The following is a 9,796-nucleotide window of genomic DNA, read 5'->3' on the forward strand; positions in this document are numbered from 1 at the left end:
GGCATGATGCCAGATGCTACATAAACAGCTCCTCAGTGACACCAAGTGGTGAAACAAATGAAATGCTGCAGTTTTTTGGGGGTTTTTTTTGTAGATAGATGACAGCTACAGACCAACTGAGAAATAATGCACCCAAACATACCTCAGACTATGATCCTGTAATCAGGGCTACCAAAGAGCAAAGTGGGTGACCGCTGCTGAGGCTCAATGTAGTTTGTGTCAGGCACTTTCTGGTAGTAGATTAATCGGGGACGTGTTTCGTAATGTCGTCTATAGCAGTTTTCTTCAGTCCCTTGGGGAACCTGCCCTGTGTTTTTCAGATGATTCCCTGCTCCCAACACACCTGATTTAAATGAATGGGCCGTCATCAGGCCTCAGCAGAGCTTGATGACAGGCGGATCATTTGAATCAGGAGACAGAACCAGGATCGAAGAATGCAGCTAAAGGTATTTAGGTATCTAATCTAGGCAGTGTCTTGTTTCACTCTCAAAAAAAAAAAAAAAAAAATGAAATTTGAAAATGAAATATGATCTGAAATATAATATTTCAGTTGATGTAATGCTTACATGGTGCATGTTACAGAGCTACTCCAGGGATTTGCTGTTAGGTTGCAATAATCTCATAGGGGTCAAATTTTAAAAAGAATTCAAGCTGCAGATGTGGAGATATCATCCAGTCTTTTAATCTTTAGCATGTGTCGAGCCTAAAAAATGCTGTATCCTGCAATTCCCACGATGCAGCTAGATAGCGCAATGTTCCTTTTCCGTAACACAGGCTTTAAAATTAATATTCCCACGAGCTGAGCTGTAAAATTGGTGGATGTAGTGAGCACCATGATTCGTTAACCTCTATGCCGCCCTTGCACCAGCTTTATTTTTGTGCACTATGTTAAAGGGGCAACTTCCACCTATGGCCCTCATTGGAACAGAACCCTGTGACCAAAGTGTGGTAATGATAATAGCGGAAAATTAATAATATGTCTGTATTTGTAGAGCACTTTCCAAAAATGGTCCATGCATGAAAATTAAACAAAAAGAGAAAATGGGAAAACTCTCAAAATAGTATGAGCTCATAAAAGTTAAAGGATAAGTTCACTAAAAATTAAATTCAGTCATTATCTACTCACCCCCATCCCAATGAGAAGTCCGATGTCGGACTGTCATGCATGAATCATCTCTGAAGCTTCACAGCATATCTGTCTTGCAGCATTCTCCTGAACAACTGAGGTGAATGGGGATTGGTTTCAAAACAACAAAAAATATTTTCATACAGCTAGTCTGGCATAATATAAGTCTCCAGATAAAAGAGATAACACATTTACATGAAAAAGTATTTTTTACAACCCTTTTAAAGCTGAGCTCTTTTGTTGCCATCCACTTCGGTTGTTTAGCAGAGTGCTGCAACAATTTTTTGCTCCAGAAACTTTTTGTGGATTACGAAATTTCGCTCGACATTTCGGTTTTGGGTGAACTTGTCCTTTAAGGCGGAGATTTATAAGAGAATGGTGATTCTCTCAGGCAGCTTTCCTCAAGCTCATAGTCTCAGAGGCACTAACTGCAAAGACTTTAAAGATTTGTTGGATAAAATGAGTAAAACAAAAGCTATCAGCATAACAGTAAAAGATTTACGGTGTCTGGTAAGCAGAGGAGAGAGGACATGATTTAGTTTGGAGAGAGTGATGTCAACTTCTTGGAAAAGATTGGATGAAAAGGTAAACAGTCTCACTGTGACCTGGAGAGTATTTTCACTGCCTCGGCCCAGTGGTCGTGGTGTTTTAACTGTACAGACGTATGCACAAGTTGGCAGCCATTAGAGCCTGGAAAAGATAAACAAAGGTGTTTATTAATAATGTTCAGATCTTTTTCTTAAAGCTGGGAGTTGACATGATTTATAGTGTGATGAGTACATTACTTATTTGTATGTATTTCTGTATGTCCCCAGCTGCTTCAGACACACTGTGACCTGTCCACCACATGAAGTCCATGTCATGTTTTACATCAGAGGGTCCTGTCCAGGTTTTCTTTACACACACAGCTGCATGGTCTCCTCCCACAGCAGTGATACTCGTCACCTCAAACTTCCTCTGTACAAAATGTAATAAACTTCTTTGTTTTCAGTAGACATGAGTGCTAAAAGGAACTTCTTGCTGTAAACTGGAAACAACAAGCGCTTTTCTGGAACTTTTGCCCTCAATTTTCCATTTTTTCCTGCATTTTTCTTTGTTGCAGAAACAGATGATTCTTCCAGTTCACGTGAGAGTAAAACATTCCCACTGCAGTAATGTGTTAGAAGGAGTTATGCAGGAGTGGTTTAGACCCGATCGCTGAGATTGTAGGTTTATTTTCAGACAAAATTCAGTCAACTTTACTTAATGAGGAGAAAGTATTTGCCCTGGAGTGAACCTTAGTTTTGTTCATTAAATGACACGTTTTTGCATGGTGATGCCTTAGGGTGATGTCTTGTGACACAAAAGTGTCAAAGTACACAGTCGACAAATAGTCTTTATTGGCAGGAGCCTGTGAAAAAAGTGTTGTGTGTTTGTTTACCGTAAAATTTTCCAGTAATGATGTAATGTCTCTAACCATGCATGGTGAACTAAAAGCTTTTCACACTGCATTTAGACCTGGTCTGAAAACATTGTTAGTCCCAGGCTAAAAGAGAGTTTACACTGGTAAACTCTTGGCACTTTTCAAAGTGGGCTACCCTGAGTCCTGCTCATTCTTAATTGTTAACATTAGTCACACATTCCAAAGGATATTTAACCCAGAGCTGGTAGATGTACCGTGTGAATCATATAGCCCAGGTATTAGGTTAATCTTGGTTTAACAATAGGGCTGTTCACCATGCTAACTTAGCCCCTTTAGTCCTAGACTAAAATCAGTGTTAGCCCACTTTGGAATGTACCAGTATTAGGCCAACGTGAATATTTTCTTATCTTTGGGCTAACAGCCCCCTTAGCTTTGGGCTAACAGTTCCCTTAGCCTGGGGCTAACTGCTGTGTTAGCCTGAGGCCAACAACTCTCTTAGCCTGGGGCTATTGGTGCCCCTCACTGGGGGCCAACAGCTCCCCTCTGCTTGGTGCTAACGGTTCCTTAGCCATGGGCTAACAATAGCTTTCGCTTAGGCATAACAGCTCCCTTAGCTTGGGGCTAACAGCTCCCCAAGGAAATCCCTGGGCTAAGAACATGTAACGCGTAGTTTAGCCCAACTATATTTGCATAGATACAGAATATAACCATTATATAAAAAATAATTAAATAATCAGAATATAAGTGCTTTTCACATGCCATTTCGTCCCAGGTCAGAAAAAAAAATTCTGGCACATCCTTGACTTTTGCTTAAGGCTTAATTGCCCTGCTTCAGAACAGGTTCAGCCCAGAGTTTGCAGGGTTAGCATCTGAACACCGGCTAAACACGGAGATTAAATGTGCCAGTGTGAAATGGGGCTCAAGTAAACAAGAGTATTTACATTAGTTTTGAATGTAACGTTTCCAAAGGATACTAACATAAGTTGATCTTTCATTGTTCAAGAGCTGGGACAAAATCAACGGAGCCTGACTGCCTTTGAGGAATCAGACTTATTGGTTCCATTTAAGTTTTCCAATTAAAGCTCCAGTCCTCGACATGTCCTGTGACTCAGACCCTTACATCTTTTCCACTGACACTCTACCTGCTGACCGCCGCTTCCTCCCTCCACTGGCCAATGGGCGTCTGGGATGGAGGGTGTACAGCAACATCATGCATATGGGTGGTGTGTATAACGGGGAGGGTGGACGGTGTCACCGAGCGGATGTCCCCTGTCCTTTCGCTGTGGAGGTGGAGACGGAGGAAACCACCCAGCACACCTACAGCCTAGACACTCACTCAGGTAGCGTCAGCAGGGTTTGACCGTCTGGTTTCAGGACATGTTGTTGCTGATCTTATTTCATGCCGTGAAGAATGATCACTGTCTCATCTTCTCGTCCAGGCATCTTTACCCACACGCTGAGCTCGGCAAATGTGACCATCTCACAGTCTTTGTATTCACACCGATACTACTCCAACCTGATGGTGATGGAGGTTCTGCTGGTGCGACAGGTGACCTCAGAGGAGCCAATCACTGTAAAGCTGGTCAGTTCATTCACGCCTCAGAGCAAAGACATCGTGTTCGAGTCTGGTCCTGATTACAAAGGAGGAACGTAAGTGTGACAATGACACTTTTTGAATATACTGTACAAGTATGAAATCTCTCAAAGTCTACACTCACCTTTTATTCAGGTACATCCATGGAATGACAAAGAGTGCTGAGATCCCAGGAGGTTCCTGTCCCATGGTGCACCTTATCTGGAGCCATTTACCCTCTACTCTGACACTGCTTCCAGAGCAGAGCCAGGCTCGCTGGGGATTCATCCTGGTCGGGACTAACAGCTTAGACATAGCCAAGGCCAGTTTTGATGAGGGCCTGGATCTGATGGCGGCAGGCAACCTGCGCCCGTCTCATGAGAATGCCTGGAAAGAACTGTGGCTGCAGAGCAAGGTGGAGGTGACAGGGTCAGAAACCCTGAGCAAGGCCGTGATTGGCTGCATGTTCTACCTCCTCAGTGCCTTCCCTTCCATACATGACACCTCCAGCTCTTTTGGTGGCGTCAGTCCAGGTGGGCTGTCTAATGGAGGGGATGGTCAGGACTACTGGGGCCATGTTTTCTGGGACCAGGTATGGCTAGATACGTTATTTGCATGTTGTTTGTTTGGGTAGTATGATATATCACACAGTAACCCTACCTTCCTCTTGACAGGACCTCTGGATGTATCCTGGTATAGCCCTTTTCTATCCCAAGCTAGCCCGAGCAGTGCTAGAGTACAGGGTGGGGACTATAGATGGTGCAAAGGACAACGCACAAAAGCAGGGCCACAAGGTATGATGAGCAGAGGGATGAAGGTGCACAAGAACAAGAATTGGTCTTTTTAGCTTGTTACTTGAGGCAATTGTGGAACTGCTGTCAAAGCTTTACTGTCATATAGCTGTACAAACAAAAGTAGTGCAACAAAAATGAGATGACGTTTCTCCAGGATCCCATAACACAAACACAATAAACATGCACAATACAAATTAAACACAAAATCATTATGTTACGGCTGATATCTTCGGTCTTTGTGTTTGTATTCTTCTTTATACGTAGTAAGAAGTACTTCTAATAATGAAACTGTGTCCGAGTCCTCTGAATCAGTGTTCTTACTTTACAGGGACTAAAGTTCCCCTGGGAGAGTGCTGTGTCAGGGAGGGAGGTGTGTCCAGAGGACATTTACGGACAACAAGAGATTCATATAAATGGAGACGTCACCCTGGCCTTCCAACGATACTTGTACCTCACCGAGGTACATTCTTTTATCACCATCCTATTGTCTCAGCCTGTGTGATGATATTAACGGGGCTGTTGGTTGCAGGATCTGTCCATGTTCACAGAGGGCCGGGGCAGTGAGGTGATCTATGGTGTGGCTGATTACTGGGTTTCTAGAGTTACCTGGAACCCTGAGGACCAGAAGTATCACCTCATAGGTAAAGATTTTTATTAGAAAGATGTTATTCTGCTGTATCTGTCAGCTTGACATGGTTATAGGTCAAAATCCTATTTAGTCACCTTATATTAATGTTGCTATTGCAATGTAAAATTTTCCATTTCTATATTCATATATTTAAGATACTTTTGTGGCTAATTTGGAAGCATTATACTAATGTAATCATTATATAATTGCATGACTATTTTTTTCTTTTTTTTCTTTTATGCCTTTAGGTGTCATGCCACCTGATGAATATTATTACAATGTCAACAACTCTGTGTTCACAAACACTGTGGCCAAATTCAGGTACTTGTGTGTGAATATTTACCTGTAGTCGATTTAAACTGATGAATATCAATAATACAAAAAGCTTCTCATTCGTCAGTCTCCAGTTCGCTGTAGAACTGGCTGCCCTCCTCCAACATCCTGCACCAACTGAATGGCAGGAAGTGGCCGATGGCCTCAAAATACCTTTCGACCAAGAATCCCAGTACCATCCCGAGTTTGATGGCTACATTAAAGGTTCATTTTTAAGACTTATGACACTGAGCTATATTTTAAAAAAAGCTGAGTGTTCACAATATGATGTCAGATTGTCCTTTGGACATGTCACAGGTCATCCAGTGAAGCAGGCTGATGCAGTTATGTTGAGCTACCCTCTTGATTTGCCAATGTCCCCAGAGGTCAGGAGGAATGACCTTGCAGCGTATGAGCCAGTAACTGACCCCAGCGGTCCAGCCATGACATGGGTAAGACACAATAAATGTTAAAGCTGCAGTCTGGAGTTTTGAGAAAAAAGTGGACTTAGGCAGAAAACCTCCTCTGAAATGACGCTCCGATATTTATCCTTGTTTTCTTTCTGGCTCGGCTCAATTCTTTCTTTTGACGCTGCTTTTCTAAGTCAGAGTTCTTATTTCTTCTCTTTGACGTGGGCAATGGTGGGTCATTTTTTTTCGGCTCTGTTGTTACTGTCTGTTCTCCGCCATTGTTTACAGTTTGAGTTTGAACGTATCTGACCAAGTGAGATCAGGCACAGACACTGCCTGTCCTTTTGGCGGCTCAGTCTGCGGTTTTAGACAGAGGGCGGCAAATTGGGGGTCTGTTTTAGTCCGCAGATTTGCCGCCTCGGAGGGTACACATATTTCCGCCTCGTCTGCTATCTAAACCCGAGGCGTCAATGTGGCACATTGCCACCCTTATCTTGGAGCAAATGTGCTGCCTTTTCTATCTAAAAAGGGCTAGTGATTGACACTTCTCAGACACCCCCCTTGGCTCTGATTGGTTGTATTGTGCCAGGTGAATTCTTGCAAATCAAATCAGGGCCTCTGGGTGGAGCCAAAGACAGTGGATTTTTACACAGATGACCTGTCAGATCATGATGACAATTTTAAATTGCAGATAAAACAAAAAATAGTTACAGACTACAGCTTTAACAATTTTAATGATTTTAATAATTTATTAGTTAAAACTTGGCAGTTGTGAAATAATAATTCAGATCCTTTGGAAAGTAAGTGATATCACAAGGTAAGAGTCTTGCATTCAAAATATTACTTACAGATATACAATTAAAATCTCTAAGATAATTATTATATATTTTGTTGAGTTTCCATTCCTAAATGTTTCCAACAATGTTCAAACCAAGACAAAGCATATTGCTATAACTCAAGGGGAAAAACGGGAAACACCAGACGTTTTATCAGACTGAGGAGGGAAGTAGGCGAATGTGACTAAACACAACATGAATAAAAATGTGATACATCACCTTGTCCGTGAACATTTCTGCCTGAAACGGTTCTTGTTTAACAAAGAAAACATCAATTGAGGGCTCCAATAATCACTTACTTTATGCACCACAGTGACATTTAACCAAGCTGTGACACAGTTAGCATTTAGCTAGAGAACATCGAGGAAGAATTAGCAGCTATATAGGCAGATATTCCGTATTATTCAGGAGTTGCTAGCGACCAAAAAACGGAGCTTAAAATATATTGAATATTGAGCTTGAAAAAAATCATCATGAGTCCAAGAGAGTGACTTTAAGTATATGCTAATGTTGTTCCATGAGTGCTGGATGTGTAAATAGACAGATGTTCGCTAACACGTTAGCCGTATCAACTTTAACTATTAAGGTTATCAACTATAGGGTGACAAAACATGACTGTTGTGATAACAGCTTGTTGCGCCCCTATGTGGCCAAAATATTAAAACAGCTCCAAAGCTTACAAGCATTGACTCTTGAAGTATTAAAAATAAAAACATTTGTCAGTGCTTACTTGTACAGTATCTAAATATTTTTACTTTATTTGTTGTTGCTGACCATGGAGCTTTTGTTTAATCTTCCTCAGACTTTTCAGTGATTAAATCTTGAACACTTGTATTGTATGTAAAAGACTGCCATTTCTTCTTTATTAGTGTATGTTTGCACCAATGCTTTTACTTTACATTGTTAGAGTATGTTTGCAATCGGCTGGATGGAGCTTGGGGAGGCGGAGAAGGCGCAGAGTTTACTTCAGAAGTGCTTCAAGAACATCCAGGCACCCTTCCAGGTATCCTTCTGTCTCACACACGCTCTTAATTCTAAAATATTCCTCTTGACTGGAGAGTGAATGTGTGATTACCTCTGCTCACAGGTATGGAGTGAATCATCAGATGGCTCTGGTGCAGTCAACTTCCTCACAGGTATGGGAGGATTCCTGCAAGCTGTGCTGTTTGGCTACACTGGCTTCAGGTCGGTATTACTCCCCTATATACATATACACAGAACACATAGGCAGTGATTTGGTGATTGATATACTGTGTTATCTTTCTAGAGTTCAGAAGGAATGCCTGGCCTTTTCTCCACTTCTCCCCAAGGACATTTCTGAGCTCTGCATTCGTGGTGTGAACTACCTGGGCAGTCAGATGGATTGGCTGCTGAGGAAAAATGAAGTTTGTATCATAGTGAGGGAACAGACAGGACGTGCCAAGACCCCTGATCTGCAGGTGGTCCTCAAGGCATCAGGAACCAAAATCCCTCTCTCGCCAGGTAACACGCAAACATGCACGACATGCTTTCAAAGGTGCCATTTTTCAGAATAACTTTTATTTTTATCTTTTTAGATACTAAAGTGGAAAAAAGACAGACAGACGTCTATTGCAGTGATTTCCTGTAATGTGACTCCCATTTAGAGGAGAAAACTGCGGCCTTCAGGGACATTAGAGTGACACAGCACTTATAAGAATAAGGCATGTGTGATTGAAGTATTGTTGCAGACTGGAGGATGTGAAAAAAATCATACCTAGAGGAATTCAGTTTCTCAGTTATTTAATTAAACAATGCAATTCATAAACATCCTGTGGTGCAGTCCCACCCCAATCCAAAATGGTGCACGACAGATTACCTGTTACAGGAAAATGACTCCACAAGCTTATTGGTTTGATTTTCATGTGTTATTATGTAATTATATTCAGCATTGCATTACTCTTACTGTGTGCATAAATTTAATCACGGAAGTAGTAACAGATTATATTTAATTTACATGTACTCATTTGTATTTCTAGGGCAGCCAGTAACATTTCCCCGAGAGCCTGGGTATGTTTGTAAACAGGCTTGGACGTCTTCCTGTTGGCCCGTCTGAAACCTCAACCTGGGACCCTCCTGATCATTTCATGTACAAAGAATTAAAATGATGCTGACCAAGTCATTTCATATCTGAGCTACTGCTCAGTTGTATGTTGGTATTCACTTGTGTAACCATGGACAAAATGTATGAAATAGCTTGCTGTATAACACAGTGGGATCGCAAGAATTACTAAACATGAGTTTGTTTTTATATCATTTTACAGAATGTTTATTGTACTTCTTTATTTGGTTAAAATGAAAAAATGTTTTGACATGAACATTTTGAAAGTGTCCAAAAAACATCTGTTGCAACTTATTTCAGTTATTTGCTATTGTAATATGCCACATTATGAAATATTTTGTTTTGTGATCAAAATGTGTTCAAATAAAACTCCTTTCATTCTGTGCAAATCTTCATTTTCCACTTCATTTTCTCCCCTCGATTTTTTCTGTGAGTGTTCACCTTACCTCTGTTAGCTGGATCAACCCAGCCTTTGTTGTGTGATTGATAGCTTCAAATATCCTGTTTTATGTAGGAGGAGGAAGGCAGCAGCAGTCCTGCAGTCTGCTGTAGATGATGGGGCAGAAAGAGGTCATCAGTTACATAAAAAACACAGTTCATGCCTCTCAAACTAATCCACACACAATGATTTTACT

General features: G+C 41.4%; 1 protein-coding gene across 5 annotated transcripts; it reads left to right on the plus strand.

Moving 5' to 3' along the window:
* Positions 1-318: 318 nt before the first annotated feature.
* pgghg (protein-glucosylgalactosylhydroxylysine glucosidase) lies at positions 319-9,556 on the plus strand. Of its 5 annotated transcripts, none has more exons than XM_037107049.1 (15): positions 320-446; positions 1,942-2,252; positions 3,532-3,868; positions 3,968-4,178; positions 4,258-4,693; positions 4,776-4,895; positions 5,224-5,355; positions 5,425-5,536; positions 5,772-5,844; positions 5,924-6,060; positions 6,154-6,287; positions 7,989-8,084; positions 8,169-8,266; positions 8,349-8,563; positions 9,079-9,556. In XM_037107049.1, exons 3-15 carry the CDS (start codon positions 3,625-3,627, stop codon positions 9,153-9,155), a joined length of 2,085 nt encoding a protein of 694 aa, XP_036962944.1. In that variant the 5' UTR covers positions 320-446; positions 1,942-2,252; positions 3,532-3,624; the 3' UTR covers positions 9,156-9,556. The 5 variants fall into 5 exon arrangements, with proteins under 5 accessions (XP_036962947.1, XP_036962944.1, XP_036962945.1 ...); XM_037107050.1 differs by having other exon boundaries at positions 1,942-2,094; XM_037107052.1 differs by lacking the exon at positions 9,079-9,556 and adding an exon at positions 8,638-9,070 and having other exon boundaries at positions 319-446; positions 1,942-3,868.
* The last annotated feature ends 240 nt before the right edge of the window (positions 9,557-9,796 follow it).

This window comes from Acanthopagrus latus, chromosome 8 (assembly GCF_904848185.1).
Source record: "Acanthopagrus latus isolate v.2019 chromosome 8, fAcaLat1.1, whole genome shotgun sequence".
NCBI lineage: Eukaryota > Metazoa > Chordata > Actinopteri > Spariformes > Sparidae > Acanthopagrus > Acanthopagrus latus.

Excerpts from the sequence above, each read along its gene's own strand:
- pgghg (XM_037107048.1), top strand. The coding sequence starts at position 3,625 with ATGTCCTGTGACTCAGACCCTTACATCTTTTCCACTGACACTCTACCT. Across the intron at positions 5,356-5,424 it reads GATACTTGTACCTCACCGAG|GATCTGTCCATGTTCACAGA; the intron begins GTACATTCTTTT and ends TGTTGGTTGCAG. Across the intron at positions 8,564-9,078 it reads CAAAATCCCTCTCTCGCCAG|GGCAGCCAGTAACATTTCCC; the intron begins GTAACACGCAAA and ends TTGTATTTCTAG.